The following is a 24,401-nucleotide window of genomic DNA, read 5'->3' as shown; positions in this document are numbered from 1 at the left end:
TTTCCAGGTGTTGTCTGAATTTTGACAGTTAAAGAATTGAATATTGGTAGGTTTAAAGTAATTATGTAACCGTTGGTAACAGGTTGGCTATATAACACTTTAAGAAAATACTGGAGTTGGCCATTAGCTCTTCTTGTGCAAGTGGTACTTCTCAGTTCATGCCCTGCTGTAACTGAGGTGCCGCAACTCTACTTGTTCCTGAGGTCTGTTCCTGTAACTGTTCTTCACAAACCTTGCCATTGAAAAGCAGGCCAGATGTTGACATAGAACTTGAGGTTCTTGTTTTAAATTCAGCCTTGCCACAAGACAGTTTTGATTTCAGAACATTTTGAGAGTCGGACTTGTACATGCTAACCATCTAACAACAAGGCTGCAAAAGACATTCAGTGAGTAACAAAATACATACGATGCTGGCGCCTGGGAAATAGTTGCCACATGACAAACCTGTACATCTAGTTCAACAATTGCACTAATGAAGCTTTAAATTTCCATCTGCCTCTCTAGGTAGATGGAAAATTCCCTGCCCTCAATGAAATCCATGTTAATCAGTTAAAGTTTACAGGTAGGAGGAGGTCAGCACCCTGAAAGGTGGAAACTCAAAATTCTGGTAGTGTAGATGTGCTATGTGTTATGAATGTGGTCCCTACGTCTAGAGAAATCTACTTGAAGCTCTAAGATGAGTCTGATCAACAACCGTATTCCTTCAGTATAACTAAACTCTATGAAACAAGCAGACTTTTCTTCAGAGTGAGGTGTGTGTGTATCTCTGAGAGAGGGGGATTTTCATAACCTCCTCGCTTTCCCTGCCACAGGCAAGGCAGATTACTGTAACCTTGCTTTAACATAAATACATAGTTATGTCTTAGAAGGCAAAGAAGCAGGAAACAAAATCCTACCTCCTTCAAAATACTTCTCTCAAAGAAAAAACACAGTGAAAACCCAGCAAACAAACCTGAGTCCCTACCCATAATAGCACTGCAGTGAACCTTCTCCTTCCCTTGGGAGGAGAGTATGAGAGAACAAACAACACCAGGGAAAGTCTAGCCTGTTTAAATTCCGAGTGGGAGGTGTGCAGCCATTATGCTTATGAGTATGTTATAAGAACTGGTGTAGAACAGGCTGGTATATTTTCTGCATTGTATAATGGTTGCGCACCAGGAGACTCCCAAACTTGTGGTGGCAATTCACGGTTTTGCTGTCTTCGCAAAACGATTGGCAGACCCTCAGGTCACACATACCGAAAGTAAACTGGGTCCTGCTCGCTTACCGAGCGGTCTGCGGATGCTTAAAAATGTTGTGTGTTTGTAACCTTCGAAACTGCTGTCTGGTGGCTGGTCTTTATAGTATTACCAACAACAGATGGCAAATGGCTCTGCTGATGTAATTCTTGCTAGTGTTTCATTCCTGTGAAGTTCCACAGTCTCAAAATCTCAGAAAGTGCCTCCATATTTTTTCTGTGTAATGATTTCAAGCCAAACTAAATAAAAACATCTTATATTATTCAAATTCCCATGGTGTCATGTGACATTTTTGTAATGATTGCCTTGCAGCAGTTTCAGATAAGTGCACGTTTGGTAGCAATTTAAGGCCTGTGTCCTTTAAGTAATGCTTATTAGTACGCAACAGATGCCGTTTAGAAACATTATGCCTTTTAATAGGCTCTGCTTTTAGACTACATGTTCTCATTCCAGGCAGGCTGTGGATCAGGCAGGCTTTGAGGTATGCTGTCGTTTATGCAAAGCCTAAGTCAATTTTCTGCTCTGAAGTCAGGCCATGTGTTTTTCCTTGTTTCCTCCATTCTGGTCAGAGCTGTCTTGCTGTGTTTTTCCCCCTAGTCATATCTTTGGCTGATCGTCAAGCCCTTACAATCAAAACCTTTTGCATTTTTAACCACCAGCAGTGGTTTCTTTTGTCCTTACAGAAGAGTTTGTGTAAACTGAATTTAAACAATCTCAGCTTTACTGTGAAGAGCACAGAGGTAGCCCTTTATTGCCAGTCTGTCCTTCTGCTTCTTCCTCCTCCCAAAATGAAAAAAAAAAAAAAAAAAAAAATGAAAAAAGAGAGAAGAGAGGGGAAAAAAAAAGGAAAAGCAGAAGCAGAGCCTTGCTGATTTTGGAGCACCTTCAAAGACATGTAGAATAGCTGACACAATGGCACAGAGAAACAAGAGAGATGTTTACATGTTTTCTCCACTACGTACAGCTGTTTATTTTTTGCCTGAGCAAGAAGTTCCAAGACAGGCTTGTGATAGCTAGTGAAGGTGATGTATTAATTTGCAGCTGCATAATAAATTTAGCAATGTGTAAATTGTTATGGAAAAGAGGGATTTTTGTTTTGTTTTGTTTCCTTTTTTTGCTCAAATTAATTGCTTTATTTTGAGATTAGTCTGGCTGTACAAATTGGCCTTGCAAGCAATTTGGGGAGGCTGCTGAGCTATCTTAGGTAGACTTATGCACTCTACTGGTGGGAGCAGTAGATTTTTCAGATGCAAAACATTTGCAACTTAAATTATGGGGGATCTGAGATTGGTAACAGTGGCAATCGAGCTAGTTGTCTTGTATTGTCATTGCTGCATTATTTGCCTGGAGAATGTCCTTTCTGATAGCAAACCATGGCTTTCAGGAACCTTCAGTGTGCTGCACGTATTTGTGCAGTTTGCATGAGATGAAGATAGGGGTTGTGTGTAGCCCTTGTGGTCTTCGGTTCCCTGCACATGCTTTGAATGATGGTAGTAACAAGGAAATGTATTTAATGTGCTGCTCAAATGTTAGTCCTGGTGCCAGTTTTTGAGGGTGGGTGTTTTAGTAATCACTTCAAATGCTCCTTGGTCTTAAAACACGAGTATTTTCTGAAACTGGCCGAACTGGCAGTCTATCTGGCTTGTCCCCATGGGATGAAATCATCTTCATGTCAGTCCATTTTCCAAATCAGTTGTCATTTCCTACCATTTCACTACTCCTTGTTTGCCACTATGGGATACATTGTCTTCCCCTTTTCCCTTATGTTACGGGATGACTTCTAGCCAATTTGTGTCCTCCTTCCTACCGTTCATCTTTGTAAAGGCTTGAATTAATTACATCATATTTGAACTTGTGATTCCTAAAAGCTCTGCTGCTGTTTACTGTACCTTTGCTGTAGTTTTTCTTTCTAGTCAGCCTCTTTGAACGATGAAGGTACTTCAGTGATACATCTCAGTGTCATTTGGGGCCTCCCATTCCTTCTTTGCTTAGACTTTTGAGAGTCAGACTCAAATTTGAGGTCATGCTGGGAAATAGGAGTTTCTGCTGGCATAGCTATTTTGGCTATGGGTCTGATGAAGTGAGATGTAGCACAGACAGAGTTGTGCTGGAAAAAGCCCCTGATGTGGACGCAGTTGTTTTGGAGAAGTTCATTTTGGCTTGTATATTCCATTTTGTTTAGGCATAGACAAATAATCGAGTTAGCCAATTCAAAGATCTTTCTTACATATGCAAGGAAATCCTTAGTACTGTTACCTCCCCTGTCTTCAGTAGCTGAAATTAGTTATATTAAGAATCTAGCTGAGATATTCACAGATTCAGACCTATGAGCAGCAATCCCTTGGAGTCAATGAAATTTCCTTGATGAAAGCATGGTGTGAACTGGAACCTTCCAGCCTGCATGGATTATGGTCCTGAAGGTCGCTTCTCTTCAGGACTGTATCTTCCCTGAGTTGTTCTCCCTACCTCTTTCTAGCATCTATGCTCTGTGAAGAAGAGAGTTACATGTGCAGGAGGTTGAATTCCTGATATGTCATAGTTACAGCTGGTAGCATTTCCATGTTTTCACAGTACGCTACAGTATTTATTTATGAAGTCTGTTTCTGGGCCGTAATATCTCAGCTTTTCTCAATTACATTAGGTTAGAGCTTTGTGCAAAACATGCCAGCCCAGATGTGCAGTTTGTGTATAATGTGGCAGGGGGAGCCTGTTTACACAGATGTATTTCAATTTATCTGTACTATGAGCTGGGTGCGGCTTTATTTTTTTTTTTTTTTTTTAAAGTGTAACACTGCTGAACATCCATCTGAAGGAAAACACACGCAGTTGAAACCTGTTTGTAGCACAGGACCACTGCAGGTTTGGGTTGATTAATGCCGTTATGTGATCCCTTCAATGTACACTTGCTTTCCTAGATTTGAAAACATTTTAAATAACGTGGTTTAATCCGGGCGCTTTTCCAAAATGAGCTAAGTAATTAAATCTATTATTTAATTCCATTGTCTATTTTTTTTTCCATTTCATAAGTTGCAGAATTTGCAATAACGACATGTAAAGCTACAACTGAACTCGTATTTAAACTGTTTGGTTTCTTAATTGGGGATGGGATTAGGATTATTTCCCTTCACTTCTGCCTTAATTTATTGATTCCACAGCAGAAAATTATCTGCAGTCAGAAACTTATATTTAGTTTGTCTCTTGAGACCTTTTTCACCATTTGAATTATGATAGAATTACATTTAAAACATAAATGGCATTTTTGGCTCAAGGTTTAGAGCGATGCTGATGCCAACGCATTTTTTTCATCCTTTACCTTCCAAGAGTGATTGCTCTGTTAGTAATGGTGAAAAGTAATGCAGTGGGGCAGAACATTGTTTTCATTAATGATGTACAGCGTGTGGTTAAGGGCTGCCTTGCCAGGTTGGACAGATATCACACCGCAGCCTTTGCCCATAGCTCCACTGCCACCACACATTGTTACGGTGCTGAAGTTTCACTTACACTCCAGCTCGGGCTTTTTGACATGAAGTTGCTCAATTAAATTCAGGATATGAGAGTTAGGTTCTGCGTGTACTCCCGGGAACATGCCAAAGACCTCTTCCTTCCTTTGAAAGGTTAAACAAATATGGTTGTCTAATGATAACCACATGCACAGAGCTGTTCAAGCCCCTTGGAAGGAAGGGAGAAGTTGGTGTTAAGCGCTGCCGTTTAACGCAGAGCTCCCGCTCCTGTGCGAGGGTAATGGAAAGTACTTCTGTTACGTGTACTCAATTTACGGGAGCAAAAAATGTTATCTTCAGATCTGAGACGCTGTCATGGGTTTGCTGCCGTAGTGTGGCAGCGACAGGCCATGGGAGAACAGAGAACGATTTATGCTACATGATTTCTTTGTCTTTTCATGTTGTGACTTCAGAGGGACTGATATGAAAAACGTCACGCCCTTTTGAAGTGGTAGATAAGGCGTACACTTAAGTGATAACAACCCAGACAGAAGATAAAGTGATTTGTTGGGGGCCACAAAAACACACCTGTGGTAAGAATAAATCTTAGTTGCCTGGTTTAATTACAAGAACATTCCCTCCTAAATATTGATTTGATATGCAGACTTTTTGCGTTGGTGTACGTATGTTTGTTACGTATTGCAAAGTGGTTTTTGATTACAAAAAAAAAGTGGAAAATAGTTCTTGGACAGCAAAAACCCATGATACCATCAGGAACACTTAAATCTGCTGAAGTTTCTTTTTTCTTTTTTTTTTTTTCTTTTTTCTTTTCTTTTTTTTTTTTTTTTTAAATTGTGAAATATATTGGCATGCAAATAAAGCCAATAAATAAACGAAACCAGTACTGCTATTCCAAACACAACAAATGGCAAAATTGAATAAAAACTAATGAGGCTTAGAAGTTAGAACTGCTAGGTTATTTTTGTCTGTTACCATTAATAATCCCATCTGAGTATTTTTCATTCTTTCACGTATAAACGCAATGCACATTTGCACAACCACATACACTAAGATGCACGATCCAGGTACTGATCATGCGGTGACTGATAGCTCTTCTGTAAACACCCACTTAATGGATGCGTGTACTGTCGTTCCCTCTGTTTGTAGAACATGAAAAAGTAGTTGTAGGATAAATGATTAATTCACTTCAGACACAACACTCTTTTAACGCTTCATCTACAGTGAGGTTGATGTATTTCGCTTCACAAATCCAGCTGCATCCTAAATGCTCTTATGAATTTCTGAAATCCTCTTTTCAACAACTAACACTTTCTTGGAAGTATCGGCACACCTTAACGGATCTTTGCCAACTCGGTGCTGTGTCAGGTCCCAAATATCTGCGTCACCAACGTGTTGGCTTAGGGACCCAGTCCTGATAAGCTACGTATGAACGCAGGAACAGAAAATTCTTAACTACTAAAGCAAGTATCTCTTGTTTAATAAATTGCATATTGGGTTCTTGATCAATGGGACTACGTAAATTGGCAGTGCACACTAATTTGAAATCTAAATGAGTATTTAAAGCATTTTAATGAAGAGATGGAGTTGATTGTGCCGAGTTGTAACTGATTTGTTAGATAGTGAGAAAACAGTAAAACTAATCCATAGGTACTGAAGTGACTAGTCAAAAAGAGCTTGAGGAATGTGATAGTGATTTAAACTGCTGTAGCATCCCGTGCATGTTAGCCTCCAGTTATCTATACTCTAGTTAAGTTATTTCTATTATGATGTAGGGTTTAGCTGCAGAGGATGTAGAAGAATTGTCAAAAAGAATCAGTCGAGGCATTTCATTTACCTTCGGGCATTCCTGCACTCTGCAGTCTCACTTGTGGAATTTCACATCCAAGTGTGTGCACCATGTGTTTTCTGTTGTATCGAGAATACATTCTTTTACCCATGGAAAAATATTTCCTGCTTACTTCAAGTTATCAAATGACATTCTTGCTGAGTCTGTAATGATGGGGTCTGTCTCTAGTCCAGAAAAATCAATTTCTAGCTCAAGATAGAGTATTGTCTTCTGTTTTGTGCTTCCAGTTGTTATATATCTGCCTGATGCAGGATGTCAGGATGCCAGTCAGATCTGTCTGGATTCACACGTATTGATCTTTTTGGATCCTAAGCAAACTGCTCTTTGTCTGACTTTTACCTCTACAAGAACAACATTTGTCCACTTCATGAAGCACCCATAAAATCCAGTTCTCTGTTCTGGAGGAAATCGGAGGTGGATTACAAGTGGGGTTAGACAAAAATTGAGTTTAAGGATCAGGGCTGGAACGGGGGCCTTGGTTTGTGCTGATCAGCAGAGGAGCGTGGTGGTGTAGGCTGAGGGAGGTGCCTCTCAGTGCTGTGAGTGTCCCCTAAGGATGATGGAGCACAGGCAGTGCCTGGCTGCGTGTATAGCTGCAGCTTTTCCTTTCAGGTACCAGATTCTTAGCAGAAATTGATGGCACAGCACCAGAGTGAGCAGATGCACTTACACGTAGTAGCTTGAGTACGCAGCCCAGCCTGCTCCATGGAAACAAACGAGAGCAGAAGCAGAATTACCACGTTAGTTTGTGCTTTAAAATCCATTTTATATGCTTGAGATGGAAACATGGCCATCAGATTTCTATTTCAATTCCTTCATTTTTCTCTGGATGAGTCTTTTTTTTTTTCCAGTGGAGCTGTGTACACTTCCTCCTCTTTCCCTGGACACTGGAGCTCCCGAAAACCCCAGATTTGGACTTGTCTGTTGGAAACCTGTCCTCACACCACTGTTGCACCAGTCCATGTGATGCACTCACCCTCTTTACCAGCGTTGGCTATGTACGATGGCAGCCTCCACTCCACTCCTCCAGTATGAATGCCTGGAAGCCCTGTAACGCAGTAGGCCTCCCGTTCTACATTTACTCTGCTCCTGGTTCAGGGCCCTCGCTCTGTGGCTGCAGCAGGAGGCCCCTTTTTTATGACTCACCCCCGCTGCCCCCCTCCGCTCCCCTGCTCCTTCCCCGCCCAGACGTAACCCTTTGTGCTCGGGGCTGTTTCTCCCTAGCTGTCAGGCTGCTACAATGGGCTCTTTTGTTGTCGCTACCTAAGATCAGATTCATATGAAATCCTCTAATTCAAATTGGGGTAAAGGGCTGTCCTCGGCAAATTGCAAGTCTGGGATCCCTGGATGCTGGTAGGGGCCTCAGACCAAAGCACTCGCAGGAGAATAGCTGCTTTCCTTTTAAAGCAAAGTTAAATTATTTTGCAATTGATTTTGGAACCTTTGTAATGTCCTGCTAGCCAGCAATAATTACTGCTGTAGTCAAATGCCTAATAATTATAGTTATGGTTAGACTTTGTCACTTTTTTTGTTTGTTTTTATAGAAAAAATGCATGTGAAAGGGGCATACATGGAAGAGGCAATATAGCTTCTTTGCTTTGTACTGCGGAAAGCTTCAGTTAACATAAACTGAAGCTACCTCAGTGATCTTTCTCCTGCCCTGGCGGCTGAACAGCCCTAGTGGTTGTGCACAGGTGTGCAGGTTTTGGGGGATGTTCACAGAGCCCAGCCTTAGCACAACTGACTTCTTGAGGGCACTCCAGGGCACCAAAAGTTAGACACCTGCTCCATATTGTCCTGAAGGATCCCCCCTTATTTATAGAAGTTGGGACAGATTTGTTTAATTCATGACCCTTTATAGGAACACGTGCTTCTAACATACTTAGCATTTTCAGAATATTACACAGGAAAGACAAGTTAAATGAAAGTCTAAAAGCAATTTTTAGAGAAAAAATTAATCTGTGGAAAGCTGTATTAAGGCAGTGTTGATCATAAGTTTTCTCTAATGCCTCATCATTTAATTTGTGACAATATTTCATTGTTCAAATGGATCTCCATTCCCTTAGAATACCAGTAGATTAGGTACCAGAAAGCTAGTGTAAATTTGAAGGTGCTGGTTGTTTTGTTCAGTGAGGAGACAGCTTTAAAGTGCTTATTCACAGAATCACAGAATCACAGAATCTCTAGGTTGGAAGAGACCTCAAGATCATCGAGTCCAACCTCTGACCTAACACTAACAGTCCCCACTAAACCATATCCCTAAGTTCTACATCTAAACGTCTTTTGAAGACTTCCAGGGATGGTGACTTAACCACCTCCCTGGGCAGCCTGTTCCAATGTCTAACAACCCTTTCAGTAAAGAAATTCTTCCTAACATCTAACCTAAAACTCCCCTGGCGCAACTTTAGCCCATTCCCCCTCGTCCTGTCACCAGGCACATGGGAGAACAGGCCAACCCCCACCTCGCTAGAGCCTCCTTTAATATACTTATACAGAGTGATAAGGTCACCCCTGAGCCTCCTTTTCTCTAGGCTGAACAAGCCCAGCTCCTTCAGCCGCTCCTCATAGGACTTGCTCTCCAGGCCCCTCACCAGCTTCGTCGCCCTTCTCTGGACCCGCTCAAGCACCTCGATGTCCTTCTTGTAGCGAGGGGCCCAGAACTGAACACAGTACTCGAGGTGCGGCCTCACCAGAGCCGAGTACAGGGGGACGATCACCTCCCTAGCCCTGCTGGTCACAGTGTTTCTGATACAAGCCAGGATGCCGTTGGCCTTCTTGGCCACCTGAGCACACTGCTGGCTCATATTCAGCCGACTGTCCACCATCACTCCCAGGTCCTTCTCTGCCTGGCAGCTCTCCAGCCATTCCTCTCCCAGCCTGTAGCTCTTCTTGGGGTTATTGCGCCCCAGGTGCAGGACCCGGCACTTGGCCTTGTTAAACTTCATACAGTTGACCTCAGCCCATCGGTGCAGCCTATCCAGATCCTCCTGCAGCGCCTTCCTACCCTCGAGCAGATCGACACACGCACCTAGCTTGGTGTCATCTGCAAACTTACTGAGGGTGCACTCAATGCCCTCATCCAGATCATTGATGAAGATGTTAAAGAGGACCGGCCCCAGCACCGAGCCCTGGGGGACGCCACTAGTGAATTAAGTTGCTTTGGCCTAGCAGTGGCAGGATATAGCCTCGTAAGCAGCATCTCATGAATGTTATTTATCAGCATGATCAATATTTTTCTTTGTGCTAAACTTAAGTCTTATATGTTGCTCTTTTGTTAAAAAAAAAAATCCTAGGAAGTTTACTTCAGTAAATTACGTAAGTTTTAAATAATAATGTTTAATTTCTGCCTTATTTCTTCCTTCCCTTATATGGCTTCTTTGCTTGGTGGTGTTACCCAGCATGGTGGGGAAGGTCGCTGCAGAAAAAAACAGCTGCTAGTGCTAAATACTGGCTGGGATTTTATGAAGTGACTCAACTTGCCGGTGTTGCAATGCTTCTTTCTCCCATCTTGTGACAGCGGAGCAGCTTCTGTTCAGCAGTCTGACTGCAGAGCTTTGCTATCAAGCCTTATCAGGATGTAAGCTGATTGCCTGCAAAGGGCAGGGAAACAGTGTTTAAAGTATTTTTAGCTGTGCTGGGTCATGGTGCATTATCAGTTGTAGTTTCTTACTTTTTGGTAAGGAATCGGTTACTGAGCAGTGCTGGGACAGAACAGTGGGGCAGTGGATGAAGTCTCACCTGGTACTGCACGTCCCGTGCTCCTGTTTTTACACGGAAAGGTGGAGTTTTCAGTATTGTACTTTCATGATCCATAGTTTCTGAATCTTGATATAAATAGCTCCTACAGTGGCCCTCAGAAGACTGTTGTCTCAGCCATTTACTTTGCACTTAGTATCAGATTAGTTATTTCACATTAAACTTGGGTCACAGGAACTGCCATGTGAAAGCAAACCTTTATTAAAAATGGAGGATTTAGAGCTAAGACTCAAACTATAGCTGTGAGGTAGAAGATCTTGTCCTCAGTTTGGGCCTTATAAGAGTTGCAGGCATGGCTTGTTGATTGAAATGATCTTAAATTGCAAATATTTCCTTTCTGTGGCAGGTGACTGGCAGAATACTATTTTGACTGCTAACCCATTGCCTCTAATGTTCTTCAGCTGGTGATGAACCACCAATCAGTCTGATTTCTTGTATCAGAAAGAGGATGCTTGGCTTCTCCTGGAATTTGCATTTACGTAGCAGGCATCAGATGTATGTAATTTTTATTTGCATGCAATTAACAAATACCTTGCATGAATCCTACAGTATTGAGGCACGTGGATTGAAAGTTATGTTGCATAAAAGGTTGTAGTTGTTATTTTGGGAGCCCTTCTGTGGGTAAATATTTTGGTATTTTTTGACATTACTCAATTGTTGTAAAATTGCCCGATTGAAATGGCAGAAAAAAAAAAGAGAGGAGGAGATAACTAACAATATACTACAGAGCACGAACAGGCACATAAAGGGGCAGCCTTCCAAGAAACTGTGGAAGCTTTGGAATTCTGTTCCTGTTGTATTTGTGGACAGTACTAAAATTCAGGCTGTGCTTTGAAGAATTTTCTTCTTACAGCTTTAAAGCGATTTACTTACACCTAGAGAAATTTAAAACTCTGCTTGTTGAATTCAGACGAGGCAAATGTGATTTGATGCTGTCATGGTTGTACTTTGTAAAATTGCATGTCAAGAGGTAGATAGCAAATAGATAGGATTTTACCAGACTTCTTGTTTCAGATTACGATTACAAAAGGCTCCAATGGGAATGATGAGGGCCCATTTACAAAAATCAACTGCTGAGAAAACTGTGGTTTTAACATTCATATTTATTAGCTCACTTTAAAACTAAAAAATATCATGTGTTTTATTTTAACTGCAGGTTGCCTTTACTTGGTAGATACAGTAGTGGGAGATCCAGAGGCTCTGCAAGCAGATGCTGAGGCATATTATGAAAAACTCTTGAAGCAGTCATCATCCACTCGTGATGTTTTTTCTATCCCTGGAAGAGAAAAGGTAATAGCCTGATATTTTTTATTCTACAAGTAGGGTACTTGCAAACTAGCTTGTTGGTTGTGTTCATGATGTGTCTGTGAATAGGGGTAAACTGGTATGGCCAGATTACAAATCTCTTAAAATCAGCAAATTCTGCATTATTTCAAACAATTTGTGTGCTGCGAATTAGAAATAAGCTTAAACTCCAAGTCCTAAAACCCTCCAAGTGTGGGTGAGGGTTTGAAGTACTTAGCTGAACTTTACACCTTGACCTGCCTTCTCACAGGGCTGAATCAAAAGTGAATTTGGTAGAGGTTTGTATCAGGGCTCTGCTCTGTATTCTGCCTCTAATATGCAGTTTACACAGGTATTGTTGTATAGTCTATTTTCTATTTTCATCCTTTCTAATAATTGTATTAATAGTATTGACTGTGGATTCTCCCAGTTCAGATCAGCTGTAACTGACAGATGGTATAAATGCTGCAGGTGCTAGTGCTTTAAAGATTCCATTCCCGAGGCACCTGAAGAAGGGACTGGGGATGAGGGAATTGGCCTGTTAAAAATTCTGACTTCAGTTAATGTGAGAAACCTTCCATGCTGGGCATTTTCTAGATGATAAAAGGTGTACTGGACTACCTGGTTTTGTACCATCAAAACAGTAAGTGTGTTAGTTGAAATAAGTGGTTGGGATATGGTGGCTTTTCCACAGTTTAGGAAAATAGTATGTAGTAGATTCCAGAAAAATGCTATTTCAGGTGGGCAGCTACATCTTTGAGCAGGGAATGTAACTAGCTTTAAATATTCTTTTAATGCCCTCTAGTGGACCATGTAGGGTTAAATACAAACAAACCCCAAAATTCAAAGAGAACCCAGCTGAGGGCTTCTCTGTCCTTAGCTCAGCCTTTCATGCCTGGTTATACTTTTAGGAGCTTATTTGCTCTTCCATTAGAAAGGAGGGTAAGATAACATCCCAGGCAGTGCTGTATATATTCCTGCACTAATTAGACACAGTGAGATCAGTTAAAGGAGGACTTCTGGCTTTTGATTCAGAACTGTCTTGATTCTGTGGCTTGTCATCAGACCTTAAATATGTCACATGACTGATTTGAGTCTCATAGCAACACATTTCTCTTTGCATTCATTTAATTCAGGTCTAATCTAATCTGCAGTCAGACAGCTAGTCAAGGGCATAAGTAATGGTAATGTTCATGCTGTATTGTTTTTCCCTTATATTCTATAATAAATATTTCAATGAATGTTGATATTTTGTAATTAAAAATGAATTAAATGTAATACAGTTAAGCCCCCATTCCCAGAGAACATCAGAGCTAACAATCTCTGCTGTGTACCTACAACCTGAAGGATGAGGATTTCTGTGGTTGAATAATTGGCTGTAGTTACTAGCTTTTTTTTTTCTTTTTTTTTTTCCTTCCCCTGTCTGTGTGCATCTGAATTAAAGCAGGTTTCAAGTGGCAGGACAAGCAACCATGCATAATTAGTGTCTGTCAGCCCACTTGCTCAGGTCACAGAACTTCTTTTTGGTATGTCATGGTCTTTGGTCAAGCATTCAGTGCAAAAATAACAAGGATTATTGCAAGTCAGGAAGGAAGCACGTTGGCAGAGTTCAAAAAGAGAAAGCTATGCTTGGCTCATCCTGATGTTATTAGCACCCGTGAAAGTGCACATTACCTTACAAAACAAAATAACAATCATAGCAGTATTGGAAATAGTACTGGCCTTTTCATTATAGAAATGCTCCCGGTTGCCATAATGATACCCGTGCTGTTGTTATATTTGTAGCATGCAAAGAAAGGCTGAATCCCCTGAACATGCTGAGATTTCAGAGAGCTCATGAATACAGATTTCAGGCAGTTCTCAGTTACTTCCAGGAGTCCAGCGTTTGCACAGATGATCCCAGGATTCCACCACTGACAAACTAGTGAACACTGGTTTCAGCTTAACGTTGTTATCTTGAGTAATCATATTCATACTACTTCTTCCATGCACCAAGAAATATTAAATGTATCACATGACTGATTTGAGTTTCATAGCAAACTGACAAATGGGTGCAATTAGAGAGAGAGGCACACCCACACATACACAATGGACCAGATTTTTGAAAGTACAGTACATACTGTGCTAAATTATGCACGCTCTTTGCCTGTACCTAAACTTCCATGGGAGCATTTGCAATATTCATATGGAAATCGTCATCTCTATGCATATAGAGCTGCTTGAGCATAGTAATTTGGTGTTTATGTGTCACATCATTTAGAAGTTTAGTTTAAGAATGAAAGGTTGAGAGCTGCATTTTGATTTGAGCTTTCCCCGCAACATAACCACCTTGTGCCAATTATCTCCCCTCCCTGTGCCTCACAGATAAACTGCCCAGGCACTGCCCTAGTGCTTTGATACTCCCTATGCCCTGAGGCTTAATTCATTGTTTGCAAAACACCACAAGTGCTCAGCTGGACAATGCTGAGAGAAGTGCAAGTTATATTTGTTTTCATTTGATACAAATGTGTCTGGTCTTTCATAACACCATTTGTCCGCATGTAACAGAGTTCAAAGCCACATTAGGTACTAATTGTAGTGAGTCAGTATGAAGGCCTTCACTAACTTTAGCTGATTTCTTTTAAATTGCTAACTGATAATATTAGGTGTGTATCATTTAGTGGCTTAGTTCAGGATTGAGAGGATGTTGTGCTAAGCATATACCATGCATGTTAGTAAAACATACTGTAAATGCATCTAATACTTGAAGTACTTCTTGCCGGCTTTGCAGTACAAACAGCTACAGGGCTTGTTTATTTTTTAGGTTAAACTTGAAGATTCCTGTGTGTGTTTTGTCCCTCTCTACCGAAATAATCCTACTTGCAAAATGTTGCTGTTAACTGATCCACAGGATAAAGAGACAGGTTAGAAATGGTCAAAATATTTTGAAATTTGAGTAGTTGTACTTTCTTTTTACTTTTAAATTGGTCTGCTGGTTTATATACTTAAATATTTTGGATTTTGTTTTGAATATGAAGCAGATTCAGTTTACCTGTCAGGGACTTGTTTTGGTGGGCTAATAATTAAAAGGGGTGATTGACAGTCAGAGCTTTTGGATTCTAAGCATAGCTCTGCTAGTAGCTGAGAAGTGACCTCAGGTAAATCCCTTATTCTTTCTGAATGTTTTTTTCTAATACAGGATGATGTGAAATTTAATGTGTTATAGTTTGGATAGAATTCTGAAATGCTGAAATGAACAAATGTATATCAAAGAATCCTAGAATGGTTTGACTTGGGAGGGACCTTAAAGATCATTGCAACCCCCCTGCCATGCCAGGGACACCTCCCACTGGATCAGGTTGCCCAGGTCCCATCCAGCGTGGTCTTGAACACTTCCAGGGATGGGGCATCGACAGCTTCTCTGGGCAACCTGTGCCAGTGCCTCACCACTCTCTATTTGTGAAGAATTTCTTTCTAATATCTACTCTAAATCTACCCTCTTAGTATAAAACCATTACCTCTTGTCCTATCACTATGCTCGCTGATGTGTCTCCCCATCTTTCTTGTAGGCCCCCTTTAAGTACTGGAAGGCTGAAATTGTATCAGGTCTTACTGATTCTTACTCATATTGTTTTTCTTTTGTGGTGTCTTCATTTCTAGATTTAATTACCTTCTATTTTTGGTACTGATGTGTGTGGAGTAAATTTGGAGTGAAACAGGGCTGAGCAATTGAGTTAAATCCAGTTTATTTGGCAGTTTTCCCAATATTTCCTTTAAACTCTACCAGCTTTGTGTTACTTACTACTAGTAGTGCTGGTGTTTTCCTGTTGCAGCCATGTGATAAGGGATACACTACAACCGAGTTACAGGTGGTAGAAGTCAGAAGCACCAGGAAACACATGCTGTTTCATGAATCACTGCTTAGAGTATCAACAGGTTCTTAAGAACTGAACAATCTTGTATGTAAGCTTTCTCTTACCACTCTCAGGGTTTCAGTGTTTTCAGACACAGGCTGCCTTCTTCCTACTTACTCGCTTAGGCAAGCATCTTTGACTATAGGATTTGAAAAAATGCAAATGCAGAAAACTTATCAGCCCTTGATACTCATCATGAACTGGAAAGTTGACTCCAAGTTGCATAGTACCAAAAGCACAGGTTGTGACCCACCTAGGTTAAAGAGTTTTGGAGCTGTTGTAAAGTGACAGGCTATGCAGTTTTTAGAACATCTACAACAAAGTTGTGAACCTGTGTGTTGGCTCTGTGTCACTTATATAAGGGAATCCACACAAAGCCCTGATTCTGTAATCTCTTAACTTTTCAGCTTCCAAATGCGGCAGCAAACTAATGACATCTGTCACTAAAAACACATATATGTATTTCTGAAAGGATAACCTATAACTTATGCCTGAAAGGCTTTGGCAGCCAGTATTTTTAATAATACAACAAAGGCAAGGCAAACAAGTTCAGCATTCTGTGTTCAGTTTTAAAGAGTGTCGGGTAATGATCTCTCCTAGTACAGGCACTATTAGTGTAACTTAAGTATTCATTGCTCAGTCCAAACAAAGCAATCGGGGCACTTCTTCATAAGAACAAAAATCAGATTAAAATCATCTGTGGTTAGAGGTGAACTCTGCAAAGTTTTCCAGCTCCTTTTACATACGCTTTCAATTGGAGCTTCACTGATGGGCTGTGATTCGCATAGTTGAAGGTGGGAGACCTTTCGAAGGTAAAAGTGTAGTCAAAAGACTTTATGGTTCCTCTGAAACTACTGAGATCGAAGTACTTTCCTAACATGAATTTATCTATTCCATTAACATTTTTCTGAGGAGAGATAGGCACTGGTGTGATAAAGGAGAGAAACGTCTACACCAGAGGCCAAACTTGCACGGGGTGCAGCTGTGCATACTTACTGACTATTGAAGGTAGTTGAAAACAGCATTAAGATAGTTAAGGCTGTACAAGAGGAGTGGGTTTATATAACAACTGCAACATGAAAATAGAGAATTATTAAATAAATGCAAGTGAAAGTGATGCACTGAGCACAAATTTTCAGTTGAATATGGGAATGGGAACAACATGTATTAGTGAGATACTTGTCCATGGAAAAGTAAAGGTTTCCCACAAGGAACAAGTCAAACAAGTCCACGCTGGAGACTAAATTATATGATAGTTATCTACATTAAAAGCTTAAACCTAGCAGAATAAACACTTCATTGTGTTATAAACAACGGGCTGACTGATGACTGTGTCCACCTTGCAAAACTTACACTTGTGTCCCCCACAGTCCCAGAAACAGTTACAGATAATAGTAGGTCTAGAAATTTAAGGCCTATACCATCTGGCTTCAACTATTTCCTTTTAAAAGTATGATTTAAAGGACATTACTGGAAGTTCTTTGTTTCTGGATTCTATAAGCTATAAACGTGGCCAACCTTCCTACACACATCAAATTGGACTGACTTGACTTTGTTCTTTAGGTGAATGTTAATACATTTTCATTAGTTCTCTAAAGTTGGTTGGGGTGTGTGTGCATACCTACACATATGGGTATATCCATTTTAAGGGATTTTGTCCAAATAGTTTTTTCCCACTGTTCAGTAGATTAAGTATTGACTTAAAGCAGCAGATTCTGTTAACATGACAAGTCCAGCTGGATTTGCTTACCTCTAGAACCTTTTGTGCTGTGCAGTGAACAGATCAAATTGTTTCAAATCCAATTTCTTCAGAAAAAAAGCACTATTTATAAATTCAGTCACCATTAGTTAAGGACATGGGCAGTAAGTTAAAACATTAAGCAGGTTGCAAGGTTCTTTATCCTCCCTTGAACTTTACAGTTTTCTTGTGAACTGTGGTTTTATCCAGGTGGGGGAGAGAAATTCTTTCAGCTTTACTCCCAACATCCCCAGCTTTGCTCTTGGCAGCTGCCTGATTTCCCCCCCCCCCCCCCCAAACCTTCACAATTGGGGTTAATCACATGCCTGGACAGTACCTTAATGAGAGAGCTGTATATCTTATGTGTCTTATGTTCATATGTGATGGGATTTCCTCTTTCAGCTTCCTTTGTGCTTAAATCTATAATGGATTAGTACTGCATAGATAAAAATGATTATGAAATAATATCCTCTATAATATATGTATTTCCCACAGTTATTCCCACGGGTCCCAAAGATTAGATTATTTTCAATCTAATAATTTGTTTGAAATTCTAATGGTTTAGACTGGAAAACATAGAATTTAACAGCCTAGCTATAAGTTTGCCAGTGGAGGGCTGCGCAGTTTGATGACATTTAATTCTTGGACACAGGTTAAAGAGGGGTTGATTTGAACACTGAGATTTATATCTGATCATCTGGATCAGATATGTTACGCATCACTTCTGGATAACCTATCTGGAATGACCTACATATTTCAAAGAGAAAATGAGTGTGGCAGCTTTTCTATAGGACTTGGTCTTGGTCGGGAGCATTTTTAATTTATTTGTGATGGGTTGAGTGTTCTGTTCTGTTAGTATATCTGTGCAGATATTTTTATGAGAATGTAAATTGTGTTGTAAGGGCTTACAGAGCATAGCATGGGTGATTAACATCTTTATAACACTAAATAAACATATCCTATTGTGGCACTTCCTGTATGCTGTATATAATAATTTACAATAACTGCTAGATGCCACGGAACATTTATCACAAGACATTTGCAACAAATCATTGCGTAAAACTTGAATTGTAGAAGAAAATGTAATTGGTTGCAGGAAAGATATTTATCTTAGATACTTGAATAGCTGCCATTACTGCAGCATCTGCATGCCTCCCATGCTTTCATGTATTTATTTCGATAAAACTCGGAGAGAGAAAAATGCTCTTACTCTGTTTAAAGATAGGGAACTTGGACAGACAGCTTCAGGGTATTTCAGCATTGCAGGATGCAGTTTAATGTAGTATCTCTGAGCGTGTTGTGTTATCAGAGCTGACCTAGGCTTGGGTGCCTGGAAATCCTTGTTGGGATAATTCACCATTCTCCTTCCAAGGTGGAAATCTGGCACCAGCAACCTCTGTAATCTGAAGTGTGCCGTGGGTTTGAATTACTTCCAAAATTAAGGGAAAGATGTCTTCAGCAGAACTTTTAGATTCAATACTTATTAAATAAACTCAAATTCCATCTCTTATGTAGACCCTTGCCTTTAATTTGGATTGTGACTGAGGGATGGGTTTCAGTGTCTTGGATGAAGGCTGAGGGAAAAATATATCAAACTGGATGATGCTTTATTTTTTTCTGTTTTACTTTGTAGAGTCTTGATGTGCACATTTCACTCAAATAATTGCCCACTTAATAATTCCCATTGTATGGGAATATTTGGCCAGCAGAGCCTAGAAAGTAAAAATACAATCCAGACCTGTGTTGGGAAAGAGTCCATGCCTGTGTAGCAAAAGAAGACGTTTCATAATTCCAACTGCATTATACTTAGTGCCTAGCTCAGTGCAGTGTTGTTCAGTTATCCTTTCCAAATACCTGCAGTGGTAAGGAACCGTACACTTCACAGGCTCTCAACTTCTTGCAACACCCTGAATATGTTTGATTGCAAGTGATCAAAGCCCTGAGGTTTTAGCAAGCTGGTGCTTACAGGCAAGCCATGCAACTGAGCATGTCTATACTTCGTTAATTGTGAAGTGAAATGCATTGGGCTTAGGCATTTTACCTTGTCTTGCAACTGCAAGATGATTTTAATCATGTACATCGTGATTCACAGTGTGCAGGTGATGTGTGTAGCTCACTGATGGCAATAGCTTGATCTCATGATTAGGTGAATGTAACCCAATGCCTTGGAAAGGACAATAAGGCTGGGAAAGGAAAGTGAAGGAACGTGTGCTTGCTGCAGAACTTGCATTTGAAGTAGTGTTCCTCTAAGTTGACTATAAAATGAAAATGAGAATATGAGGAAGCATGGATAGATTTAACTGAGGACCAGATGTTGACTTGAGAAACGATAACAAAAAGCGAAGTACATATGTTTGTGAGAAATCTGGAGAAATGTTTTTCCTTTAAGAAAGGCATCCATATAGATAAGGTTGTTCAAGTAATGCGGTGTGACAGTTGCTATGTCAACTAGTGTTCCCCCTCCACACATTTAAATTATTGAATAGCACAGTAAATGCTCTATAAAAGTAGCTCCATAGAACATGGTAATGCATCTCCCTGTTTTCATCAAAGCCTGTTCAAACTTTTCTGACCTTTACCATGTGTGTTGTATGTGTCTGGACCGTGTGCCAAACCTCTGTGCAGCTCCCATTAAAGTCAGCGTTTGGCCCATTCTGACTCCTTTGTCCGCCTCAGCTGCCTTTGTAGCTTCATGTAGCAGGGATGTGTAATGGAGCAGTGGCTGCCTGCATTTGAGAGCAGAGTGAAGGGACTGGGGGAACAGATTGAATCCATCACAGAAGGAATATGAAACTGCCATGCAAGTAAGCACATAATATTTAATGAATTGGATCTGGTGCTGTAAACAGGCATCTGCCCTTGCGTGCAATACTTTCTTCATTGTTAACCCAGGATACAAAGTGTAATGCTTTTTGGCACATGCTTTAATAATTTACTTAAAATACAAGCTAGCTAAGCAGAATCTCCAGCCTGAAAGCCAGTGGGAGCTGGTAAAGGCTGAAGCAAAAAGGGAAACTAACCTGTGCACATCAGAGACATTTGTATAACCTGAGGCTAGAACAGGTAATTGATGAATCCTATTAAAGCCATTTCACTTCATTATGTGTAAATTTGTCTCTGGCTGGCACATGGTTTTTAACTTTCTCATGTTTGTCCTTATTTGGATAGCTTTGAGAACCAGCAGCGACTGCTCTCTCTTAGGACTTGCAAGGTGTGAACTCCACGCTGTTCTGCGCAGCATAATTCCTATTTTTTTTTCCTAAAAACTGGGGTGTGAGCTGCCCTATTTGAAGACAATAGAGATACTGATGTTCTTGAACACCCCTGGAAATGTGATGGTGTGGTTTCTGTAGGTGGATGTCACTGATGTACAGATAGCGTTTCTTTCTGCTGAAATACGTGTTGCTCAATGTGTTGGTGGTCAGAAATGATTGAATTTCTGTCTTTATTCTAAAAACTAATCGAAACCCTATATGCTTTGAAATGACCCTGTTGTAATTTTTTTTCTTTCTAAACAGGGCTTGGGAACAATTTCAATGTCACTGTTGCTGTTTCAGTCTTTCTCTTGTAAACCTAATTGTAGGTAATGAATTCTATAGACAAACACGAAAGAGTAGGTTTTAAATGCTTGATTCTGTACATGTGAAAAATCAGGGAGAGCAGAATGAAGTAGACTGCAAGTTCTACATAGAACTTACACTCAGACCTGAGTTACGTAGAGGTTGGCCATACATGTTTGCTTCAGGTGTGTATTTGAACTTCTGTGAATACCTGTCCATACAGAGATTTAGGAGTCTACTCTAAAGATATAGATACGTGGAAATTCAACCACATGGGTAGCTGAAAAGGTGTTTGATACAGTGGATATGAAAACTTTAGGGCTTCACTTGCATGGCTACCAATATGGCCACGAACATGTGTGGGCAGGGGAAAAAATCTGAAAAAAAATTTAAAGAATGTAACCTTTAGTCAGGTAGCTTTCTTCGGTCCAAATACCACTCAATATGCTAAAGAACAGACACTATAGAGAGTACTTTATTCATATGGCATAGAGGTTGTTATTCCCAAAGTCACATTAATTCCTAAGAAATACCTTTACTTGATGCCTTGTGCAGAACTGAAAATTGGGTATCAAGGGACATGGAGGTGAAATTGAAATATTACTGTTGTTCTGTTGTCTCACACAAGATCAAACTGGAGTCAGCTGGAGGAAGAAGTAGATCTGGGGCTGCTTGTAGAAAGGTTCAGAACCAGATTCGTATTTGTTTGCAGTTAATGTGTTCCCATCTGTCTTTTTGTAGTTTTGGCACTTTATTTGAACCAGTGTTGGTGGCCTCTTGAAGATGTTGTAAAGACAGCTGATCCTTCTAGAGATGGATTAATTTCGGTAAGGATGCTATTTTAAACATTTGACTTTGCCCTGGAACTTCCTAGTTAGAATAATCGTCAGTAATTGTCTCTGGTCTCTTGTAGCTCATGCTGTATAAGCTGTGGGATCCGGGGTATGTGGCTCACCCGGTACTTCAAAAGTCTTCCAGTACAGAGTGACATACACATTGACCCTCTCTAAACAATTTTCTGCATGCAGTTTTATGATTCATCTGCAGTATTATTCATGTTTGGTTTTAGTTTACCCTCACTGCCAATTAAAGGAATAATGAAATAAACTGGAATATTGCATTAGTAATAACTCTTCACATTAGAGTTGGTCGACTGACTGTCTGATGGGAGGTATTAGTGCCCTTTGGAACAGTCTTATAAAACTATTTGTGAAACTGTTTTGCCTTGGATAACGCTTATATTGAATTCATTTTATAAAGCAAGTTATTTAATAGTTTTTTATATATGTAATTCTTCCAAAAAAATGATCTTTGTATGATACAACTATTTTTTCATAATTTGAGAGATTTGAATATCCCATATTCTGTTTTCAACTAAGAAGTCATTTGCCTGCTGTATGTGAGCCTTGTGTTGCCATGAGTCTGTTAAGTCAGTTCTATTTCGTAGACAACTCTCTATGCCCGGTTTTTGTCCTTAATGATTCCTTTGTCATCTTCCCCTAATAGTCTGCCATACATAGAGTTTAATTATTCACTGAATTAACTAGCTTTTTTGTGGGTAACTGAACTGGACGGATTTTGTGATACAAGTCCTTGTAAAATAGAACTTGGGTTAAAACCGCAACCATTCAGGTTTTTGAGCATCTGCTGTATCAAGAGAGTGAAAAAATATCTGAAAATGGGGAAAAAAATATCTTAAAACAGAAATCTCGCCCCTTTATGCTCATTGTTAAATTGTCCTTGTTTGTGGAAGCTCTCATTTTCTTTTCAAACGTTCCTGTAAATGTTGTTGGCACCACTTTTTGCCTTGATGACCAATATGCTGTCCTTTGTATTCCTCCATCTGCCTGTCTCGTTGGTTGTCTAATAAGAATCATGTCATAAAAGCTAATTGTTTCTGTTATTATGCCTAGATTATAAGGAACAGGCTGTGTATTTATGCTGTTTTGTATAGTGTCTAGCTCAGTAAGGTCGTGGCCCACTAAAGTTCTTTGATGCTGTGGCAAGACATGTAATGGTGAAGAGGTGATCAGGATAGCACAGTGAATCCTGTCTGTATTTCTCCGTTGTGTAGGAATAGACTTCCTTCATCTTGTTTCCAAGTCTGGGACTAGTTCATTCTGACTACAAGCAATAGACTTCTTTTCCTAGTGCTTTATAATTCCTGTGTGTGACAACAGAGGAGATATGTCAAACTTTATAAATTGTTTGTAAATTATTCTATGCCCTCTGGATGGAGGGTGGAACGCTGGGAAAATTATATTTATTATTCTATCTGAACCAATTCATGAGTTATTTTTCCCAAATTAAGTGTACATGTTTCCTGACCTTTATTCCCAGTCTTCAATTTTGAGGATCTTCATGAAAGGCAAAATACTATTCTCTTCTTCATTTTTCTTTGCTTTGTTTTTGTTTGTTCTCTAAGGTCCAGACGTTTAGAGAAAGGATTGTCCTCTTTGTTCTGAACTACATTATTTTTGGAATGCTGGAAGGGAGTTCAGCTAATGATGCATTCTTTCTACCTCACTCTGCCACTGAGTGTGCCAAGATACTCTGGAGAAATGGCGAGGCCGTTGCCTTTTACTCGGTCAAGATGAAAGGTAAGGTCATTGTAGAGACATGTTCCCATTGGCTCCTGAAAGCTAGAAATGTAATACTTCTGTTTATCTTTTGGTATAAATAATCCTGGCTCTCATTTACATTTTTATATCAAATCTCTCTCAGAATGAGTCTGGGGAACAAGCCTTTCCAGAATTTGGAAGCCATCCATATTACTTTCATTTAGACATGATAGCTCCAAACTCTATTCTCAGTTTCAGTGAGTGATCTGAGGTACTGTCGTATTCAAATAAAATATGCTTTAATGCAGCCAAGTAGAAGGTCGTACATCTAAGAACAAAGAATGCAAGACCTACTCACAGAAAGGAGAACTGCATCTTGGAAAGAACGATATCTGAAAAAACAAGTACAGTTCATTGTGGAAAAACAGTGTATCAGAAGTGGCTAATGGCAAGGAGAATATCGTTGGATGTGAATGGAGCAGTGGTTGGATAGTGTAGAGAAGAATATGTATACAGTAGATTGGTCCTGGACTGCTTTATCCAGTTACGGTACTTCCAGTTTGAAGGATGATTTATTGGTAATGTAATTAAGTGTATTGCTAACTAGTGTGGAAAAGGCTTCATTAAAATAAATCCAGGTGTGCAGCTGAGTATGTACCTTTGTTCAAGAGTTGTTTGCCTGTTTGTTTTTAGGATTCATCTTGGTACTATTGGCTTAAATGTAGAGAAGTTGGTATCTTTGGATGTGAATGTGTTGTTCGAGTCAGCAGTCATCTGTCAAAAGGAGGAGAGTAAGAAACAGGTTGAGAGCTGTGCAGATGTTGACTGCTTGAGATTCCAGAGGACAATCTGAAGTTACCTTCCCTGACAGCGCCTCAAAGGGCAGCAGCAATAAGATGTTCTGCTCTTCGGCTGCCTCAAGATGTGCGAAGTGCTTCTTCATGCTGAGGTGTAGCTTGTACACCAACTGTTCTGGTACGGTGCTACTGCACTATCGATGATGAATCGTGTCTCAGCCTGTGATTAGGGAACCTTGTATATATTTGTGAATATGCTGAGTTGCT

The 24,401-nt window shown here is 40.1% G+C and overlaps 1 protein-coding gene across 1 annotated transcript in view; it reads left to right on the top strand.

Moving 5' to 3' along the window:
• The window catches only part of LOC101796143 (protein FAM169B), a 39,955-nt gene that overhangs the window by 1,930 nt on the left and 13,624 nt on the right, over positions 1–24,401 (top strand). The window contains exons 2-5 of the mRNA XM_027466224.3: positions 11,458–11,591; positions 14,389–14,488; positions 21,518–21,603; positions 23,202–23,376. Coding sequence (XP_027322025.1) covers positions 11,458–11,591; positions 14,389–14,488; positions 21,518–21,603; positions 23,202–23,376 — 495 coding nt within the window. The remainder of the gene's footprint in view (positions 1–11,457; positions 11,592–14,388; positions 14,489–21,517; positions 21,604–23,201; positions 23,377–24,401) is intronic.

Source organism: Anas platyrhynchos, chromosome 11, assembly GCF_047663525.1.
Source record: "Anas platyrhynchos isolate ZD024472 breed Pekin duck chromosome 11, IASCAAS_PekinDuck_T2T, whole genome shotgun sequence".
Lineage (NCBI taxonomy): Eukaryota > Metazoa > Chordata > Aves > Anseriformes > Anatidae > Anas > Anas platyrhynchos.
This window is presented reverse-complemented; position numbering and strand designations above follow the sequence as displayed.